Raw genomic sequence first — 23254 nt, 5'->3', positions numbered from 1 at the left:
CTATTTACATACAATTCTATGTTATGAAGCTTTTGCTGATTCTGCATTCTAAAATTTAAATTCTGATCTCTTGCACATCCACCATTTTTATTGCTCTACTATTGCCGGCCATATCTTGTGCTGCCTAGGTCCTAAGCTTTGGAATGTTCCATACTTCCTCAACCTCCCCACCCCCCAAACCTCTCCGCATCTCTACCTTCCTTTCCCCTTTAAAACGCTCCTTAAAACCTACTTTTTCCCATTTGAATATCTCCTTAGGTGGCTTGGTGTGGAATTTTGTTTGATAAAGCTCCCGTCAAGTGCCTTGGGACATTTTACAATGTTAAAGGCACTTTATAAATGCAAGTTGCTTTTGGTGTTTGAAAAGGCACCTGTGAAATTTAAGCACAGCATGATATTGCCACTTGATTTCACAGCCCCCAGACACATTTTGCATTCTTCCCATGAACGAAGCAATCTAGCCCATAGTGTACAAGCAAAATAGAGTGATCCTGCATTTAGTGCCATGACTAAACACCAGTGCTGTTTACAGTATGTTTTATGTTAGTGCACTGCCTCCTATTCCACCTTTTCTTTACCACTACTCCTCCACTCTCCATAAATTTCAGCTCATCCAAAGCTCTGCTGTCCATATCCTGTCTTGCACTAAATTCCACTCACCAATCACCTCTGTCCTCACTGACCTAAGTCCCAGTCCCCACGCCTGCAATTTAAAAGCCTCGTCATGTTGAAATCCCTCTGTGGTCTCACCCCCTCCCTATTTCTGAAACCTCCTACTACTCTACAATTCACCGAACTCTCTGTTCCTCCAACTCCAACCTCTTGTGCATTGGCTTCGTTTCGGCACGCAATTGGTGGCCGTGCCTCCAGCCCTCTCTAAACCTCTCCACATCGCCACCCACCCACCCACGTTAAGATCTTCCTTAAAATCTATCTCTAAACTTTCTTAATAGCTCCTTCTTTGGCTCTGTATCCATATTTGTCTCATTGTTGCCTCGTTGAAGCACTATGGGACCTTTTTTGATATAAATGCAAATAGTTGTAGGTCATGTTTCTAGGCCCCAAAATGTCTGGGACTGGAATGGTGAAGGGACTGTCAAATATTGGGCAGAATCAGGTTCCACAGGGAGCCAGAAAATGCAAAAAAAAAAAAGAAAATAAAATCTTCACAGTTGGGTTTCAGTAGGATCTCGAGAAAATTGTGATTGGCACACCCGAGGGTAGGTGCACCTTTGTAGGCATTGGTGGCTTGTCCAACCATGCAAATAACTGCATCTCTGGGTTTAGGACAAAGGCCTGGCTTGGAGCTAGGGTGAACAGGGTTCTGTTTTACTGCACATACACTAGCAGAGTGTAACCAAGGAATTTTGAGACCCTAATTTTCAACCTTCTTGAGAACTGTTTGTTGCACTCTGTTCAAAATAACTTTTTTTTTAGATTAAAGGTTTTAAATGTAAATGTTTTGATTTCCTTCATTCTCATTACTATCTGTAACTGCACTGCCCTTGTCATCTGTATATTAACACAGAAACAAAAGGAAGTATTGTATATGTGGTCTTTGATGAAAAGAAAGAACATGCATTATTTAGAGCCTCTCATGACTGGACGTCCTAAAGCACTTTCCAGCCAATTAAGTGCTTTTGAAGTGTAGTCAATGTTGTAATGTAGAAAATGCAGAAGCAATTTGCACAAGAAAGATCCATCAAGCAGCAGTCAAATAAATTACCAGATAATCTTTTTAGTGATGTGTGAGGGATAAATGTTGGCCAGGTCATTGGGAGAACTCACTGCTCTTCTTCAAAGACTGCCATGGGAATCTTTCACATCTATCTGAGAAGGTTCAAGCCTTGGTTTAACATTTCATCTGAAAGATGGCACCTTTGACAGCTTTGTACTCCCTCAGTACTCTACTAAAGTGCCAGCCTAGATTATATGCTCGAGTCTCTAGAGTGGGGCTTGAATCCATGACCTTCTGACTTGAAAGCACGAGTGCTACCACTGAACCAAGGCTGAAGCTGGTGTTAAGACCTCAGTGAGACTGTTGGCGTTAAAACACAAGATATGAACTCCCCAGACCAATTTAAAGAATTACATGGCAAGATTTCATGTTTTAAGACTTTTATTATAACAGCTAAACTAAAAATCATCATTAACTGAATAGTACCTTGTAAGTAGTTAATGCTCCAAATTATAGAGAAAAGTATTTTCTCCACTTATTAAATCACTTAAAAACCTGACACCAAATTTATACATTATACAGTCATCCTTGAAGCAAAATCTTTGCAGCTATAAGTCGTAAATTCCTTCCAATTGCAATGGGTTGGATCTCCCAGACCTTCTCAAAGTCAACGTCTTCTTTGTCCACTTCTTCCAAGCGCTTTCGACCTGGACTACCGAGAATAAGGTGATCTCTGGTAATCCTGTTGGTCTTTTACTTCTTTGCAAACTTCAACTTTCAAATCAGGTTCAAGTCTTTGCAGCCTTTCAGGGGTCCAAGAGCAGGTGTTCCCACGCTGAGGCTGCCACTGCTGGTTGTTGTCTTCTGGTCTTCCTTACAGTCTGCAGATTTCTCAAAGTCTGTAGAATTTATCCAAAAACAGGTGGTCAATAGTCGTTTGTTTTTTCCAATATGCAGAGCCCACAAGATTATCCATAGCCAAACCACCTGGGCTTTTCTTTGTTTCCAAGTGTTAGCAATTGCAATTTCCATTTGCATTTTCAGAGCCACTGGCTCCTTGTTTACAATCTGAGAGTCTGGGAAAGCGAACCCCATTGCCCGTCAGATGTTATAACGTTGCTTTCTCTGCTTTTCAAAAGGGTCTTTGATCTGGGCTCCTTGATGTCCTGGTAACCAAGATTCCTGTCTTTAAGCAGAGTTGATGTGAAGTCACATGACTTCTCGGACTCCATCTTAAACTACATTTAAAAATCTCCGTTTTTTAAAACATAATCATGCTACAAAGTCCAACATTTATAAACACTTGCATCCATTATATATAGCCAAGAAAAGACTGAAGTTAATCTTGAGTGTAAAACTGAGTGATGGAAAATGTATCTCCTTTTATTTGTTTACTTCATCACTTTGCATTAATGTGTTTGAATAATTCATCTGGTTAGTGAGTCTTTCTTACCTGATTAAGAAAGGATTGTAGTTTTCCATTACAATACAGAATTTCTAAAAGTGGTTCTGTATATTTTGTTTTTTAACCTTCCTTCTTTTAAAACCACCCTGTTGTGTGGCTACAAGAAGAAAAGTTAAATAGGTTGCACCAAAACATGTTACTTCCACTTCTGTAGGGTTTTGCCATTGCTTTTTAGCTGTAACAGTTTCCCCAAACATTAGAGATAACAAAACTACTTTGCTTTCCTGTACGTGGATGAGTAGGTGCGCATCAGTCTTTCCTAATGGTAGAGATCTTACCTCTGTTATAAGTGCTACCATCACTTTCAATAGCACTGTTTTGGCATCCTTCCATCTATGAAAGATGATGGACATGCAGCAAACAACCCATTTAGGTGGGGTGTCTTCTCTTGGTGCACCTTTGCTGATGGCTGTGAAGGCCAATCCTTGAGAGGCAGATGCTGCCACATGTGTTGCACATAAAGCTGCCAAGTGAGGAAGTGTGTGATTGTTTTCGGCATTGGCGCCTGTTGCCACGCTGCTGTAGCCACTGGTTGTCGTGGTAGTGCACGTCAGTCCATATGATGTGTTATTTTTTCCCTCTTTCACCAGCTAGTGACTCCCAGGTGCGATAGTTGACATTCAAATCATACTTGCAAGCATCCTTGAAGCGAAGCTTTGGGCACCCCACTGGTCATCTGGGACCAGCTACCTCACCATACAAAAGGTCCTTGGGTATGCAACCATCGTCCAGACGTGGCCGATCCACTGAAGCTGCCTCTGTTTGATTAGTGCCAGCACACATAAGAGCTCTACCTTTGAGAGGACTGCTGCATTTGTGATTTTGTCCTGCCTGAATATATCCATAATGTGTCACAGACAGCGAAAATGGAAATTATTGAGCTGCTTTTCCTGGTAGCTGTAAGTCGCCCATGTTTCACAGCCATATAGCAAGGTGCTGAGAACACAGGCCTTACAAACCATCAGCTTGGTCCTAAGGGTCAGCGTGGTGTTATCCCATGCACATTTCACAATTTGGCCAAAGGTGGTAGCTGCTTTCCCGTTGCGTGTATCGAGCTCTGCATCAAGGGACCAATTGTCTGTCACCGTGAGCAGGGTTTATTCCTTTTTAAACAGTGGTTGTGCTTACCACCTCATTGAGTGTTTTACCTTTTACCTTTAATGTGATCGTGAAAGAACCAATCAGACAGGTTTTCTTGAGTTTAGACAAGAAAGAGGTGAGTTTATTCTACTTAACAATCTAAACCCGATCTGAAAAAAAAAATACACAACACATTCACACAAGAATCACACACACACACACAAATAGATTACAGAGTGAAAAGTAGATTTTGTGGTTGCATTAGAGTCCAGAATAAATGGAAATTAAATACATGGTCTGTGAGGTTGGATGATTCGGTGGTCTTCCGAATGAAGTTGTATTCTTGAAGTCTTTGGCTGGTCAAAGTGCACTTTATGGCTGGCCTGCTTGGCTTCAGATTTTCTTCGAGGCAGAGTGATAGGCGGCTCTCTTCCCCTGGCCTCTGTCTGTAGCAATCTGTAGGCTTGGAGGGTCCATAGTCGTAGCCGGTTTTCGGACTTGTGTTATTTGGAGAGAGAGGGAGGCACATAGCCTTCCTACTGCTGCACAGTCTGAGTTACTGGCTTGGCTCTTTGTTCAAGGAAACTCCCAGCTTTCACAGAGATGGACAGACGGTCACATGACTGCCTCCGTGTATTGTCTGGAACCTTCTAATGAGATTCAAGGTTCAGGATTTGCTCCCCAACCCCCCCAGGATGCCAATATTTACATGTGCTCTTTCAAAGTCAAGGTGTTAGGATTGCCTTGAATGCCATGCTAATGAAGCAATCTTAGGTAATTCAATCACTTAGAGCAAGCCATTGTTCTGGGTCCATGTTGCTCAGACCTCTGTCTCCGGTTGGAGCCTTGGAATGGGAAAAGGTGTTTCAGATGCAAATTACAGTGGCCAACTTGACTGTACGTTTCCAACCAATGAATTAATAGTCCTTATTTGGCATATCATTTTTCTTAACACAGTCCATGAGTAGCTGAGTTTCCATGTGAGTGACTAGCACAGCATCATCAGCATAGAGGATTTCTCGGATCAGAACGCGATGTGTTTTTGTCTTCGCTTTCAGCCTTGATAGATTGTAGAGCTTGCCGTCTGACCTAGTGTGCAAGTAGACCCTTCCATATCTGCAGGGAAGGTGAAAGTAAGGACCATGGAGAAGAAGATGCCGAACAGAGTGGGGGCTAGGACACCATTCTGTTTCACTCCATTCTTCGCTCCAAAACTATCTGAAGTGGAGCCATCAAACTGTACAGTGCAATGCATGTTGTCATGGAAGGAGCAGCTGAGACTGAGGAGCTTCAGGGGACAGCTAATTTTTCCCAAAATTTTGTGCAGCCCTGCTCTGCTCATAGTGTCGAATGCCTTTGTGAGATCTACAAAAGTAAGGTAAAGGGGTATACTCTGTTCCCTACACTTCTGTTGTAGTTGGCGTATGGAGACGATCATATCCACATTAGATCTGCCGACACAGAAACTGCACTGTGCTTCCGGGTACACTTGATCTGCAAGTAAATGGAGTCTTTTAAGTATGACCCTAACAGAGGTCTTCCCCAGGACACTAAGAATGAGATGCCCCTGTAGTTCTTGCAGTCTCCTCTGTTTTTGTATAGTGTGATGATTTTGGCATGTGTTATCATGCATCTCCTGTGGAACAAAGCCTACTTTCCAGCAGAGAAGGAGAAGGTCATAAAGGTATAGCAATAGATGGGACTTTCCATGCTTGAGCAGTTCGCCTGGCATTTTGTCCTTGCCGAGTGCCCTGCTGTTCTATGGTCTATGGCTTTCTCGAGCTCTAGTTATGAGGGTTCTTCATCCAACCCATCCATGACAGGAAGTTGTGGGAGAGTGTCAAGCACAGACGGGGAGATGTCCGACTCACAGGAGTACAGCTCAAGTCGTGTTCAGCCCAGCGGGACATCTGTTTGCTTCTGTCGGTGATTACTTCACCATTTGCCAACTTCAGGGGAGCAACTTTGGTGATGGCAGGGCCAAGCGCCTTCTTGATCCCTTCGCACGTAGCTCATAGATTTCCTTTGTCACATGCAGTTTGGATTTCTTGACATAAGTTGATCCAGTGTTTGTTTGCGCAGTATCTCACTGTCCTTTGCATGGCTGTCGTGGCTACTTTCAGGTCATGCAGTGTCTTAGCTGTTGGGTTTATGTTGTGCATCATGTTGCCTTTGTTTTTTGCATCAATGACAGATATCATCTCAGCTGAGTAGGTCTCAAACTAGCCCTTGTTGTGGGTTCTGCCTTTACCAAATGATGCTTCTGTTGCTTCATAGACGATTGAGCTTAGTGACTTCCAAGCTGGATCAATACCGGCATTGGTGCTTCCCGTTAAGGCCTGGGTGGGTAGCAAGTCTTCTAGCGACCTTAAGAAGTACTGGTTTTTGGCATCATTACTTATGCAAGGGATGTTGATGCATGACGGGTCATTGTGTTTGGGACTGTGGAACTTTCGGGGGTGCACCTTCACTCTGCTGCTGCTAAGAGAGTGGTCATTGTCATAGTCTGCGTTATGGTAGGTGCAGGTTTGAAGAACACAGGGCAGATCAGGCCTCCTTGTGATGACTAGGTCTAGTTGGTGCCAATGACCAGAACTTGGGTAACGCCAGATACCTTGTGAAGCTGTCTGCCTTGGAAGAAGGTATTGATGATGCAGAGTTCATTCGGGGCACAAAGCTCAAGAAGGCGTTGTCCATTATCGTTGATCTTGTCCACCCCATGACGACTGAGGCACGTTGGTCTTGAATCTGCTCTAACACATGCGTTGAGGTCACCCAGGTTGAATAGCCTCTCACAATTTGGGATGTTCCTCAGAATATCACCTAGGGAGTCATAGAAATGCTCTTTATCTGAGATGCTGGCGCTCAGAATTGGTATGCAGGCGCGTGTGATGTTGACTGTGCCTCCATCGGATGATAACCGCAGGGGGATTAGGCACTCTGAGGTTGTTCCTGGTAGTTCAATTGACTGTGTCAGCCAGTTGCTCATTGCAAAGCCTGCACCATGTTCATGATGATCTTCAGCACTCTTTCCAGAAGGTGCAGTTAGCCTATTGAATAGAGCCAGTGTCGGCTAATCTGGTTTCTTGTAGAGCGGCAATGTCAATACCAAGCTTGTGTAGCTCACGGTCAATCAGGGCTCTCTTACGTACACTAGCTGTGGAGTGTGGGTTGCTGTTTATTCCAGGAAACACAGTCTTCGCATTCCAGCTTCCAAGCCAAAAGGTTACCTTCCTTTGTTTGCTGCGTAGCCTGGGGATGGTTTTGGGAGGTGCAGACTTGCCTAGCATCTGCACCCCTCTCTCGACCTCATAGGCTGGTGTCCAGAGGAAAGACGAAAGCCTATATGCCTGAGGCCTATTCGGTTACAGAAGTTGACAAAGATGCTAACTTGAGGGAAACACCAACCGTCTAATAGGACTCCATTCCAGATTTTGTCGGGTTTACTCACTTAGCCATTAGCTCTTGACGTTGTTAATGTTGAAAGCACCGACCAGCAGAGCCCAAAACACCACAAATGTAGATGTGATCTTGTCCTCTATGTGTGCAAAGGGAGCAGCTCCAGGTCAGGACTTTCCGTCTCCAGGTTGCCACCTCCATCCCCCGAGCCTTCCAGTCAGGTCCGTGCACTTTCCCCACTGTCTCTCATCCTTCGCTGCTTCTGGTGTCTCCAGCCGGGTCCGTGCCACATCCAATCACTTATCCATCTTCCTCTCAAATCACACGGAGATTTTTTTTTTGAATGCCATCGGTGGGATCTGAATCCACACACCTTCCCTGCTGGTCTGCCTCTCGCCGCTGCTGCCCTGCTCATTTTACCCTCCCTGCTGGCACTGCTGTATATAATATACACTCAGAATTCCATCCATAGCATGCAGTAATGCACCTTAGAAGTGGGATTCCACAAAGTCATGGGCTACAAATTTAACATATGAAAAAAAAGACCAATTCAGCAGTTAACTAAGTGGTAGACTGATACTGTAAATGGGCTACAAAGTAAAAGGCTTTGTGCTCAACTGTTGAGAATAGCGTTGTTTTCTGAGTGTTCAACAGGTTCAAAGAACTATTCAAAGTAAATGCACAGCAGAGTTCATTCTCATTTCTGGGGGAACTGAACTTAGGGGTTGGGGTGGGGCCAGTGGTTGGAAGTACGGATTTGTAATAGTTTAATGATCCATATTGAGTAAATGGGGTTATCCCAAGGGAAAACAGAAATCCAGTATGGATTGTAGAGAGTGGGATTTCCGAATTCCCAGGTGTTCTGTGCAGGTTAGGGTCCCTACTTAATCCAGCCTTTATCTTGTACAGTTCTGATGCAAATTTCTCACTAGTGTGCAATATCATATGACTGCATTAACATGTGAGATTTCCACAGCATCTGAGATGTTTGTGCTGCAGTGTTGATTGCAAATGGCAGGGTCCGCTGGATCAGGAAGAGGCCTGGATAACTTATATTTAACATAAAGGGCCAGATTTTCAAAGCAGTTTGGGGGTGAGCATGGGTACGCATGCGGATTCAAGATCGTGATCCCGGAAGGCATCTCTGGATCTCGCACCTCTGGGACGCGTAGCAATTTTCAAAGCGAGGGCGGGTTGAGGGGGGGTGGTAGTCGGGAACCCGCTCACTTCCAATTAACGGCCTTTTGAGCTCTTTGAGGAGCTTGTTAACAGGCCGGGGAGGGCAAGACTGCAATTATCAATTGGGAAATCGACAAACCTGAACAGTCTGGTGCACTTTACTGCACAACTGTCTGGTTCAAAGCGGGAACAAGTTAAATGTTTTTTTTAAGATTAAAGATCTCAGGACCTGGGAGATCGTGCGCATTACCTCTCATTTGGCTGTGTGGCCACTTTCCTGTGCGGTTAGGCTGCTGGCCCTCTGAGGAGCTGCCTGTACTCTTCCGCAAGGCAGCGGCAGGCCCCATCATGGCTGCCGTCTGCCTTTGCCGCACGCGCTCTGCAGGCAGCTCCCAGCTCCTAGTAACCTTCAGCGCCACTAATTGGATGCCAGGCTTGCCTCCGGTCCAGTTAGAGCATTTACATTTAAAGATACCGTTGCAAGATGCGGCATGGGGTCAGGACCTGAAAATTATCCGGGCATCGAGTTCTTGACCCCAATTTGAAAATCTAGTCCAAAATGAAAACACGTTATCTATTGCATCTAGCCCACTGCTTGCATATACTGTGTGGAATAGACTCTATCATGGATAGTACCACATCTATCTTATCACCAAGGTAACTTCTAGGAATTTTTCCAATGATACCAAAAAGGCATCCAAACAAAACTACACAAAGGCTAGGAATTTCCTCAGAGCTGCACTTCTAGCTCAGTGATGGCACTGGAGAGAGAGCAGCTCCAAGAAAATTCCCAGCCAATATCTTTCACCTACATTTTTCAAATCTGGCCGTTTGCTTTCCAAGTATAATATTTCTTCCATCAGCACAGGAGTTATCAAATTGCACACAATATTTGATCATGATAAGCGCATGGAATAGGTTACAGATTTGTGTGGTGGAACAAGAATTCCTAATGGGTCTCAAAAGGGAACCAGACAGGTTCTTATCAACAAACTGGATTCAGGGTTATTAGAGAATTGTGTGAATAGCTAGGGTACATGGACCTGCCTGAAGTTTACTGGCCCCAATATTTACAGGAAGGTGGGGGCATAGCAGACAGGAAACCTAACAGTGTGGGTAACACAAAGGACCTGCCAAATTTATATGCAGGATTTGTTTTTTTTTAAATCTGTTTCCTGGCCAGCAGCCAGCAAGGTTGAGGGGCTGGCTGGCTGTCCAATAGGAAGACCTGCGCTGGAAGGTCACAGCTGAGGAGCAAAGAGAAAAGAGGGAGAGAGTGCGGAGGCTGTTGGCAGGGGGGAGATCATTGGATGGGGGGGTAGATTGGATCACGGCAAAAGAAGCAGGTTTGCTTGAGGGCGAGGAGAAGCAGTCCTGCTCTTCCTGGCCCACAAATGGTGCTCTGAAAGGCACTTACTGGCTGGATTGGGCCGTTATCATCTCCCTCCAGCTGCTGGGTTTCCCAAGCCTTGAGAAACGTGCCCCACAGCAATTAAATGTAAAAGTCAGGTCAAATTTGAGTCAGGTAGCCTCAATACCATGTTTAAACCTCTGACCCGCCTCTCAAGAGCAGGTTAGTTCCTTGCCCCAACCCTCCTCCATTTAAATTGTGTGCATTGGAGGCGAGTTGGGGTGAGGATTCTGTTTTTTGAAATTTTAACCGTGCCTGTACTGGGGTGTTAAAATTCCACAGCCCTCACCGCCCCCCACCCCCCAAATCTGTCCCCCCCGCTATCGCCATTTGTATTAAACTTCGTGGGCCTAAAATTTCGATGTTTTTGGTGCAAAAATGATGTAATTCTGGCATTGGGGCTCAGAATTTGGGTTGGAAGTCAAATATGGCAGAATTACACCATTCTAAAATAACATCACATTGCAGTAGACTTGCCTTCAGGCAGAAGATGTACCTGGCCCAAAATGTTGCATTTGTGCAAATGAAAGGCTAATGAGGCAAAAGCTGCTCTCCCAGCAATTCCACAATTTACACCAGAATTGTCCATTTTTTTTTAAGTGGACAAACTAGGAAATAGTTGAACTCAGTGGCTTCCAATATCACAAATTTTGTCTGAAACATTGGCCCCAATCTGATCTGAGAGGTGGGTGGGGGGGGTGGGAGGTGTGGGAGGGGGAGGTGGTGGGTGGGGAGTAGGGCAAGGTGCAATTTTACTTCTTCAAATCGAGAAGAATGACTTTCCCTCAGGTCCTGATGATAAATTTAACTGTAGGAATGGTGTGCCAATTGCAAGCTGAGTACAGAGATTCAAGTTTGGTGAGTGGCGGGTTTGGTGAAGGGGGAGGAAGTGCTCCATTTTTCTACTTTTTTTTCTACTTTTTTAACCCTCTGGTATTGGTTCCTGCTTTGGTGCAGTGGAAAGAGCTGTTTGGTGAGTACCTGGTAAGCTATTCTACTTATAATAAATAGTCTGTAAAGTTAAGGTATGGCAAGGCAGCTCTGCCAAGTGGAATGCACAGCCTGTGGCTGTGGGAGGAAGAAGAGTGGAAGAGCAGTAGTGATTGGGGACTTGTTAGTTAGGGGAACATACAGGTGTTTCTGTGGCAGTAAACATGACTTCAGGATGGTGTGTTGTCTACCTGGTGCCAGGGTCAAGGATGTCATGAAGTGGCTGCAGGACATTCTTCTGGAGGAGGGTGAACAGCCAGAGGTCGTGGTCCACATTGGTAGCAATGACATAGGTAAGAAAGGGGATGAGGTCCTGAAAGCAGATTTTAGGGAGCTAAGAAGGAGATTAAAAAGCAGGACCTCAAAAGCAGTAATCTCAGGATTACTCCCAGTCCTATGTGCAAGTGAGCATAGGAATAGGAGAATTGAGCGATTGAACACATGAATGGAGAACTAGTGTAGGAGGGAGGGCATCAGATTACTGAGACATTGTGACTGGTTCTGGGTCAAGTGGGACCTGTAAAAGATGGACGGGGTTGCATCTTAGGACTGGGACAAATATCCTCGCAGGGAGATTTGCTAGTGCTGTTGGGGAGGGTTTAAAATAAATTGTCAGGGGGATGGGAACCAGAGAGGGAGCTCAGATTAGAGGGAAGAAAAAGTGGTCACTTGTTAGGAGTGTAGGAACCAGGAGCAAGTATCAGAGAGGAATACCAAGGTGCACAGAATACTGGGGGAGATAGATAGCACGAGTGTAGGGAATAGTAAGGGAGAAAGTAATAAAGGCTGAATCAGGGTTAATGTGCATGTATGTGAATGTACAGAGTGTGGTTAATAAGACCAGTGAGGTACAGGCGCAGATTGCAATGAGGAAATATGATGTTGTGGCTGTAACAGAGACCTGGCTCAAAGAAGGGCAGAACTGGGTGTTAAATATTCCTGCATACAAGGTGTTCAGGAAAAGATAGGAAAGGGAAAAAAGGGGGATGGGTGACAGTATTGATTAAGGAGAGCATTGCGGTGCTGGAGAAAAGGACCCCAGAGGGGTCGAGGACAGGATCAATTTGGCTAGAGCTAAGGAACAAAAGTGCATTTACATTGCTCGGTGTTGTCTACAGGCCACCAGTCAGTGGAAAGGACGTGGAGGAACCAATTTGCAAGAAGATTACAGAAAGGCGCAAATATTATAGGGTAGTTATAATGGGGGACTTTAATTATCCAAACATAGACTGGGATAATAGTAATGTAAAGGGCAGTGAGGGGCAAGAGTTCCTAGGGTGTGTTCTGGAAAATTTTCAACAACAGTATCTTGCTAGTCCAACGAGAAAGGAGGTACTGCTAGACCTGGTTCTTGGGAATGAGGTGGGCCAAGTGCATCAAGTATCAGTAGGACAGCATTCAGGGGATAGTGAACATTATATCCTTTGGTTTAGGCTAACTATGGAAAAGGATAAAGAACAATCCAGGGTAAGAATAATTAACTGGGGGAAGGCCAATTTTAATGGGGTAAGAATGGAGCTGGAGCGAATAAATTGAAGTCAAAAGCTGGCAGGAAAACCGGTAGATGAACAATGGGCTACCTTCAAAGAAGAGATAGTTGGGGCATAGTCAAGGTATGTTCCCTCGAAGGGGAAAAGTAGGGCAAACAAATCCTGAGCTCCCTAGATGACAAATGAGGTAGAAATTAAGATAAAGAAGAAGACGTGTGCTTATGACAGATGCCAGGTAGAGGTAGATTTAAAAGAGGGTCGTAAAAGAAGAGAAAGAGAGATGAAGATTATTAGGGAGGCAATTCTAAAACTTGGGAGCCAAACGTCTGAAAGCAGATGATGGGATAAAATGAGTGGAGAATGCATAAGAAGCTTGTGTTGGAGAAATGCAGATTTCTTGGAGGATTGCAAAGCTGGAAGAAGACATGAAGGTAGTGAGGCCATGGAGAGATTTGAACAAGAGGATCAGAATTTTTAAAATAATTTTCATTCAGAGACAGGGATCAGTGCTGCAGGCTGCTGATTTTGGACAGTGACTAAAATGCTGCAAAGCTAGTGGCCATTACCACTGCTGCAGGCTTCAGTGATTATATTTCTCCACCTGCTTACAATGTTGAACAATATTCAAACCATTCTGTTCAAAGATACTTTTTTTTTAAAAAAGCATTGCGGTGTGCCTGCATTCACAGCATTCAACGGTGTCACTGGTAAGGTCAGAATTTCTCGTCTATCCCCAATCTTAAAACCATTCTAGTCTGTGTGGATTATCGTTATTTGTAGTGGGTTTTGATGCAACTAAGTGGCTTGCTAGGCCATTCCGGAGGACAGTTAAAAGTCAACCACATTGCTCTGGGCCTGGAGTCACATAAAGGCCACACCAGGTAAGGATGGTAGATTTCCTTCTCAAAAGAACATTAGTGAACCAGTTGGGTTTTTATGACAATCTGGTAGTTTCGTGGTCACCATTACTGGATGCTAGCTTTTTATTCCAGATTTATTTAATTAACTGCAGTTAAATTCCCCAACTGCCATGGTGGGATTTGAACTCATGGCTCTGGATTACTAGTTTAGTAGCATAGTCGCTCTGCTACCGTACCGTGGAATACAAGTTTAGTATCGTAGAATGATACAGTACAGATGAAGGCTATTGTGCCCATCGTGCCAGTGCCTTGTTGAATATTTTTAACAAAATTCTGCTTATGACCATTTCTCAGATAGCAAGTTTGTTTTGAATGAGTATATTAGAAGCATGCGCATGAATGTTCTGACTTGCAAAAATCATGATTTTAGCCAAATTTCATGATGAACAACCTTTCATGAAACATTGTGTTCCATTTGTGAGCAAGTGTGCTGTAAACTAATCAAGTGTTTGGTTTCCACAGTTCTGGAGTTTGAGCCACAAATGTTTTAATGGTAATTCCATCCATTCCTGCATGTACCTCACACCTATGCCCCGCTCTCCCCTCCTGCTCCCCTGCCCAATGCCAAAAGCAAACCTATCTCTCAATTCTAGTTTTAATGCTCTACTTTCACTTATGATTTCAGTACAAGTAAAAAAAAAAGGAAGTCTTACCATGCTGGAAGGTTTCCTAAATTAAAATCAAATGCTTTAGCGCCTTGAGCTACTGAGCTGACCTCTATTCTTTCTATGGTCAGTCTGAATTCAAACAGTTACACAGATGAACTTTAATCTTATTCACTGCATTTTGTTCTCCCAGGAACACTTAGGATTATTAATTCCCAAAACTTGAAAGCTGTAACCAATGACGACAGCATAGGAAACCGAACTATAATATACACTCTGGTGAATTTTCCAAAACTTGGTAGAGTGGTAAAAGTTGAGACTGACAACGTGACACATGAAGTGACCAACTTCACCCAAGGCATGGTAAGTGCTGTGTTCAGTAACTTTTTTGGTCTATATCCTAAAAGCTCAACAATAAATAAACTTGTATTAATAAAATTGTCATTTTTATGATACATCTATTGTAATTTGAAAGAAGAAAGAACTTGCATTTACATTATACCTTCCACATCCTCAGGACATCCCCACATCACAGCCAATGGTTGTAATTTGGAAATTTAATTCAGGCCAACACGAAGGACGGAATCTTCCCAGTCCTGCGGGATCAGGCTTGAAAGTGGGACTGGGAGGAATCTGACAGAAGTTGGTGTCAGGGCAGCGGGCTGACCCATTCGCACGTCTGGGCGATCTTCCTAGAGGCAGGTCATCGCCTGGCGGTAACCCACCAACAGTGGCGGGTAGCCAATCAGCATAATTAACTTCCTATTTGTGGGCTGATTTGGGCACGCCATCGAGATCTTCCTGGCGGCGAGCAGGCCCCCCACTGAGGGCCAAGACCAGCAGACACGTGGGGGCGGCTTGCCGGCGGCTGGTCTGGGGGCCCCGCGAGACCTCCTACAATCACCACCCCACCAGAGAAGCAGTCTTCAGCCAGTTTCCTGTCCACAGGGATGGCCTCGCAGCTGTGGCCAGAGTTTTTTTAAAAGGGAAATCCAAACCTCTTCAGAGGACACCTTAAGATAGAGGCACCCTTGCGTTTCCCCCTCTGACAGTGGCAGCATCCACCTCTGGCCGTGGGGCTGCCGTCCTTCCAAGGCTGCAGGCCCTCTGATTGGGACAGCAGCCTCAGGGACCTGCCCGCCGCCCTTAATTGGACAGTGGACCCAGAGGCAGCATCTTAATTGGCCGCCTCCAGGAAGATCTCCCAGGTGGGCGCACTGACAGTCATGACGGGGATGGGACCTGGAAATTGTCCCAACTCACACTCATATCCTAAGAGCAGAAGATTCCGCTGCTTCTCTACAGATGGTGCCATGCATCTTTTATATTAAGCTTCAAATGCAGGTGGGCCCTCAGTCTCGTCCAAAAGGTGGCACCTCTGATAACCTTTAGTACTGCATAGAAATCCAGAAATGGGGCTTGGATCCATAACCCTCTGAGTCAGAGGTCAGAGTGCTACCACAGAGCCAAGGTGACAGTTGATTTGGAATTTAGCAATTAAAATGACCATTTTCACATTCAAGCCCTCCAAACATAAAATAAAACATTTAAAAGCATATTTTAGTCAGAACAGCAATGATTCTTGTAGGTATTCCTTGTGACAACAGCAAAATATTGGCTTTTTGACTGTCCCTTTAAATCCAGTCACAATACATAAGGAGGTAGAATTTCTGCTCCAGTTCTCTATTATCTCCCACCAGAACTCTGGAAAAGACCCTGTTTATCCTTTCAGAAATTGGGAGAAGATCCACCAAAAAGTATACCTTGGGGAGTTTAAAAATATAAACTAGCCTCAGCCAGAATCTTGTGCCAAACTGAACTAGATGCACATGTTTAAAATTTCATTCAGTTGTCCCAATGAAGTTTTCTGATGTTTTGCTTAATTTATCTTTTGTGAGAATTGCTTGATTTTACCTTTTGGGGAAGCATAGATAAATGCTGTAGATTCTTTCCTCAGAGGACATTTCTATTATTCAGCCAGCATTGTTACGACAGTATCCTGAAGAGTGTTTGATAACCATATATATGCTTTAAAGCTGTCTACACACATGTCCTTAACCTTTGCCTGATTCCCAGCCATTTTGTTGAATGTACTGTTCTATGTTAATTGTAACCATAGATCTGTGATACAGTATTTGAATAAATAATTGGCCAAAAAGCATTATGATCTTTTGTCTAAAAAAAATTGTACATGTAATGGAATGAAACAGAAAGTAAGGATAGAGAGAATAAATGGAATAATGAGCAATTGTATTCGATTTAAGTACTGTAAATACCTCTTAAATTATTCATACAGACAACATCAAGAGCCTTATGAAATATTCAGCCAGTAAGTTCTAGTCTAGCCAAGGGAGAACCTCTATATCCAGCAAAAGAGGGATCAGTCAGATCAGAGGCAATGACCAGAATTTTACTTGGTGGCGAGAGCCTCACCCACCGGCTGAAAAGCCACATGGCGATTTTGCTTGGCCCAGGCCCTTAATTGGCCACTGGCAGGACTTCTGCCCCTCTGAGGCAGAAGTCCCGCCTCCAGGAGCTGCCAGCCAATCAGAGGGGCGACAGCTCCTCAGCCCCAGCAGCCCCACTGGGAGCGGTGGTCACTACTGGGACTGCACCCAGCCAGACGAGGTCCATGGGCGCTGGCACCGAAAAGTTAATGGGGTTTCGGACCTCTCCGGGGAAAATAGGCTAGGCCCCAACGAAGGGGGTGGAGGTCGATTTAGGAGGGCAGGGGGGAGGTGCTTCAGGGGGGCCCTCCGTGGGGCACAGGGTACCTGATCAGGAGGGCCCCTCCCAGCCCGCAAAGGTACTGCTACGTTTTACCAGGCAGCCGCCTCCCAGCCGGAGCAGGAGGAGGCCCTTAAGTGGCAATTAATTGACCACTTAAGGGCCTCAATTGGCCTGGAGCAGGCTGGCCGTTTTCAATCTCCCCGCTGCTCGTAAATGGCGATGGGGGCGGGTAGGCAATGGGAATGGCACTCCCTGCCTCCCACTCGATTTTACAGCCCCACGCCTCCAGTCCATTCCTGGGGGAGGAGGGTGTAAAATTCCGGCCAATGAATGGTTTATTTGCACAGCTGGTGTAATTCACTTACTTTATTCAGTCAATTCTTCATAATAAATTGAAATAGCAGCCACTTGTTAATTTGAAATATCTCAGGTCTTGAGTATCTATGTCATTTTATCTTTGTATTTGGATATCCAAGCCATATGTTTTGGCCTTGGGCCTTGGAATTTTTGAATGTACTAAAGTAAAATAAGACTTCCTACTACTATCAAAAGTCAAATGATTTACACAGGAGTTACATAGGATCAAGTCCAATCATATTTTTGTATTTTTATACATTTGATCAGACACCCAAACGCTGTAAACGTTCTGGTATAAACATAAATGATGTAGAGTTTAACTAGAAAACTATTAATGAAATGCAATTAAGGAAAAATCTTAAGTGGCCTTGATTGGTTGGAATTTTATGCTCCCGCCATTCAGGAGCTGGCTGGAGGCAACGGGGCATAAAATCGGGTGAGATGGTGGTGGGGGGTGCCGTGCCCGTCACCTACCCATCCCCACTGGTATTGTAGCTGCGACGGAAGGGCAATTCGCCACCTGGGGAGGCTGCCCAATAAAACCTGGTAGTCTTCTTGCGGACTGGGGGTGGGGGTCCCTCCTGATCGGGCACGCTTTGCCCCACAGAAGACCACTCCCAGTGACATGGCCTGTCCCTGCTGAAAGCCCCCCCACTCGCCTTCACGATCGACCCCCACCTGCCCCACCCACCCCTCGCTGGGGCCTGGTTGATTAGCCCGACAAGCCCCGACTGCAATTAACTTCTTCTCCGGCCTCCATCGCTGGCTGGGTCTGGGGCCTGCTGTAGTCCCAGCAGTGGCCACCACTCCCGATGGCACTGCTGGGACTGAAGAGCTGCCCCCCTCTGATTAACCAGCAGCTATTGGGAGGCTTGACATTCTGCCTGAGAGGGGCAGAAGCCACAAATGCAGGCAATTAATTTCCTGAGTCACGCAAAATAACGTTGTGCCTTTCATGATCGGCAGAGGCGGGCTTGGCCCTGACTTTCCAGCTGGTGGGTGAGGCCAGCACTGCCTCGTTAAATCCCAGCCATTATGTCTAAAATACACCTTATAGACCAAATTCCAGATTTATCAATGGGATGGTCAGTGCCTTGTTCCCACTTTGTTTTAACATGGTTCACTTTTTCATAATTTATATCTATAAAGCAATTGACCAGTCCAGTATTACTTCATGTGTTCATTCCAAACAGCAAAGAGATCTCTAGTGGAGTCAAATATCTCTTTTTAAAAAAACAAACCTGACATCAGGAGACAATAATAATGCTACAGATGCATTTAATCAAGTATGTTCCCATATGTCTGCTCCATGTCAAAGCTAGCAGGGATATAATATATAGAATAAATAATAGGATACAGCCCAACAAAGTCAGAACTAAATGGAGTCTCCACCGTGAATACAAATTGAGATTAATGTTTGTAATTTAAATTGATTTAGAAAAGTTTATTCCAAATTTAAACCCATGGTCAAAAAATCAGGATCTTTTAGATTCAATAACTCATTGTATTTGAAGGAAAAAAATTACTAAAGGGCAACCCTCTAGGATTATATAAACAAACATGGATGGATCAGATCCAATCAAATCACTGTTTCATATGTTGTATGTTTGTCAATTATGTCATAGAGTAATACAGTATTGAATTTTTAACTTTTAAGGCATTAGAGCTGAACAGCCTTATTATCCTCACTGGTAGCATTTTTGCCTGAGTCCAGAGGTCCTGGATTCAAGACTCACTCCAGAGACTTGAACACATAGGCCAGGATTTTCCTGGCATGGGGTGAGTACCAACGTTGGGTCCATATGCGGGTCCCGAGCCAGCAAGACCATGGTGTCAATCTTCTGACGACGGCTGATTAAGAGGCCGCTGCCGGGCCCACCGTTGAATTAAGGACAGCAGCTGGCTATCCACTTGCAGGCTCATAGCAGCTCTGCAGCCTTAGCAGCGTCACCGAGAGAGATGGCCGCTGCTGAGGCTGCAACGAGAATGGAGGTGTCCACAAAGGGAAAATTTAAAAAAATTGTCGCTGTGTTGGAGCTAGGAAGGCAGGCCCTGGTGATCGGAGGAATAACCCCTCCAGTGGCGGCGTTGAGGCCGCAGAGGCAGCCATTGCCACCAGGGGCCCCTCCTTGGGCAACGGAGCCTCGGGAAACGTAGCCCCACCTCCCCACCCACCTCCCAGGAAGCCATAAGGAAGATGCCTCCATACAGCCAGTGGGGGCTGCTTCGCCACCGGAATTGCCAAACTCTTGGAAGTCACTCTACCTGTCTTGCACTTCATTCACCTTTAGCTGCACTTCCCTGTTGCCAGTCTTCACCACAACATGGGAGCAGCTTATGCAGCTCTACCTTGCAACAATGATGAAGAATAATTGGGCGGCGCAGTGGTTAGCACCGTAGCCTCACAGCTCCAGGGACCCGGGTTCGATTCTGGGTACTGCCTGTGCGGAGTTTGCGAGTTCTCCCTGTGACCGCGTGGGTTTTCGCCGGGTGCTCCTGTTTCCTCCCACAGCCAAAGACTTGCAGGTGATAGGTAAATTGGCCATTGTAAATTGCCCCTAGTGTAGGTAGGTGGTAGGGAATATGGGATTACTGTAGGGTTAGTATAAATGGGTGGTTGTTGGTCGGCAGACTCGGTGGGCCAAAGGGCCTGTTTCAGTGCTGTATCTCTAAATAAAATAAAAATAAATAAAATAAATAAACAAGAGGAGCAGCAACATCAGCTGCAGCTGCCTTCTCCTCAGCCACATGCCGTTCCACAGGGCAGACAGGATGGACATAGAGATCTAAGGAGGTGAGACCCCCAAACTAGGGTCTACAGTCAGAGAGTCTGCTCTCAACATGTGTGAGCACCAGTGGCTCAGGTTTTCACAGCAGCTGGTTGCTGACATCTGCAGCCTCCTGGAATGGGTGATACAGATTACCAGTAGCTGACAAGGTGCCTGCCACTGGAGGCCACCCCCTTCCTGCCCCCCCCCCCCCCCCCCCCACCAACAGCCCTCCATCCCCGTGCGGGTCTCTGCCTCTCCCCAAGATTGTGTGCTGTCTTGCACAGAGTTAAGGGTGTTAGTAATGGCTCATGTGGATAGAAGGGAAGGACAAAATTTGTGGAGGATGCAATAGGGAAATAGGGTGAAGTGAGTGTTGGCTGTCCACATGGGGATGTGAGGAGATACCTAGAGACAGGGGAATGAGTGGAGCTGCAAGGTGTGTTGTTCTGAGGAGTGCTGTGCAGGAGAATGCTGGGAAAGTCAGAGTGTGGAGCTTGGCACCTCAAAGTTTTACGTCACTCACCTGTCATGCCCTCCTGAGGTCATGGATCCTCTTGGCGCTCTGTCTCCAAGTTGGACGGCCCACACTTCTGAGCAGGGGATTTCTGCCAGTGTTGTGGGCAATATTTATTAATCAGTCAACATCACCAAAACAGATTATCTGATCACTTATATCATTACAGTTTGTGGGAGTTTGTTGTGTACATATCGCCTCCGTTATAACAGTGACCGCACTTTAAAAAAAACAATTTGTAGTGAAGTGCTTTGAGACATTCTGAGCTTGTAAAAAGTGCTAAATCAGTGCAAAGGTTTCTTCTATTTAGTCTTGAAGGACAGAAATATAGTTTAAAAAACTTATCTAATTGCCGACACACTATTGGCCAGAGACATGCGGACTAGTGATCTTGATGTAGAGGGCTTCATGTCACAGTGCCAGAGAGGTGTACAAAGGAAAATACTGCAGATGCTGGAAATCTGAAAAAACCCCAGAAAATGCTGGAAATATTCAGGTCTGTCAGCATGTGTGAACAAAAAAACAGAGTTAACATTTCAGGTCCGTGTGACCTTTCATCAGAACTGACAAAAGACAGAAATTTAATAAGAGTTTTGAGCAAGTGAAAGGGGGGAGGGGGGAAGAAGAACAAAAGGGAAGGTCTGTGATAGGGTGGGGAGCAGGACAGATTAAATGACAAAAATTTATATGTTACAAAGCCAAGGGGAGTCATAATGGCAGGACAGCAGCCACCCAAACATAAAATGACGAGATTAAGAAAGAATCAGGGGGGGAGGGGAAACGGACCAGCAAAAAAAACACAGAAAAATAAAAAAAATGGGGTCAGAGGTTGTGATCTAAAATTATTGAACTTAATGTTGAGTCCGGAAGGCTGTAAAGTGCCCAGTTGAAAATTGAGGTGCTGTTCCTCGAGCTCGCATTGAGCTTCGTTGGAACATTGTAGCAGGTCAAGGACAGAAAGGTCAGAGTGGGATCAAGATAGAGAATTGAGAGATGTAGTTGAACTGTCAATTCCCCATAAGATCATGATTAGAGAAATATCTTAGGCATTGCTGATGTTTAAAACATATTTCCACTGTTATCCTTTGAGCATAGGAGATTCTGCAGCTGCACATCACTCTTGTACGTCAATGCAGCAAACCTCTATAGAGTGCTAAAGCTCTCCAACGCTTCTACTTTTGAAATGCTGCCACTTGGAATCTAATCACCTTTATGCAGAGGGTCAAATGCCGATTTAACGATCACATATTGAGCTATGGGTGTTGGAGCATATAATCATTAAATAATACAGCACAGAAGGAGGTCACTCTCGTCTGTGTCAGCATTTTGGAAGAGCAGTCTTACACCCCCGCTCTTTTCCCATAGCCCTGCAATTATTTCTCCTTCAAGTAATTATTCGATTCCCCTTTGAAGGCTATTATTGAATCTATATTCACCAGCCTGTCAGGTTATGCATTCCAAGTCCAAACCACTTGTTCCAAAAGAAATTTTCCTCCTGTCGCCTCTCGCTCTTTTGGCAATCACCTCAAATCTATGTCTTCTCGTTATCAACCCTTCAGCCACTGTAAACAGTTTCTCTAATCCTTCGTGATTTTAAACACCCCTATCAAACACTTCTAGTCTAATATAAAAGCAAAATACTGCAGATGCTGGAAATCTGAAATAAAAATGCTGGAAATACTCAGCAGGTCTGGCAGCATCTGTGGAGAGAGAAGCAGAGTTAACGTTTCAGGTCAGTGACCCTTCATCAGATGAAGTTCTGGCAAACAGGATTAAGGAAAATCCCAAGGCTTTTTATCCGTATATAAAGAGCAAGAGGGTAACCAGGGAAAGGGTTGGCCCACTCAAGGACAGAGGAGGGAATCTATGTGTGGAGCCAGAGGAAATGGGTGAGGTACTAAATGAGTACTTTGCATCAGTATTCACCAAAGAGAAGGACTTGGTGGATGATGAGTCTAGGGAAGGGAGTGCAGATAGTCTGGGTCATCTCATTATCAAAAAGGAGGAGGTGTTGGGCGTCTTGCAAAGCATGAAGGTAGATAGGTCCGCAGGGCCTGATGGGATCTACCCCAGAATACTGAGGGAGGCAAGGGAAGAAATTGCTGGGGCCTTGACAGAAATCTTTGTATCCTCATTGGCTAAAGGTGAGGTCCCAGAGGACTGGAGAATAGCCAATGTTGTTTCTTTGTTTAAGAAGGGTAGCAAGGATAATCCAGGAAATTATCGGCCGGTAAGCCTTACATCAGTGGTAGGGAAATTATTAGAGAGGATTCTTCGGGACAGGATTTACTCCCATTTGGAAACAAACAAACTTATTAGTGAGAGGCAGCATGGTTTTGTGAAGGGGAGGTCGTGTCTCACTAACTTGATTGAGTTTTTTGAGGAAGTGACGAAGATGATTGATGAAGGAATGACAGTGGATGTTGTCTATATGGACTTCAGTGAAGCCTTTGACAAAGTCCCTCATGGCAGACTGGTACAAAAGGTGAAGTCACACGGGATCAGAGGTGAGCTGGCAAGATGGATACAGAACTGGCTCGGTCACAGAAGACAGAGGGTAGCAGTGGAAGGGTGGTTTTCTGAATGGAGGGCCGTGACTAGTGGTGTTCCACAGGGATCAGTGCTGGGACCTTTGCTCTTTGTAGTATATATAAATGATTTAGAG

At 45.0% G+C, this 23254-nt stretch overlaps 1 protein-coding gene across 1 annotated transcript in view; it reads left to right on the top strand.

Moving 5' to 3' along the window:
- Positions 1-23254, top strand: part of cspg4ba (chondroitin sulfate proteoglycan 4ba) — a 145657-nt gene that overhangs the window by 103963 nt on the left and 18440 nt on the right. Inside the window, exon 8 of the mRNA XM_068032903.1 lies at positions 14411-14580. Coding sequence (XP_067889004.1) covers positions 14411-14580 — 170 coding nt within the window. The remainder of the gene's footprint in view (positions 1-14410; positions 14581-23254) is intronic.

The sequence above is a fragment of the Heterodontus francisci genome, chromosome 1, assembly GCF_036365525.1.
Source record: "Heterodontus francisci isolate sHetFra1 chromosome 1, sHetFra1.hap1, whole genome shotgun sequence".
NCBI lineage: Eukaryota > Metazoa > Chordata > Chondrichthyes > Heterodontiformes > Heterodontidae > Heterodontus > Heterodontus francisci.
This window is presented reverse-complemented; position numbering and strand designations above follow the sequence as displayed.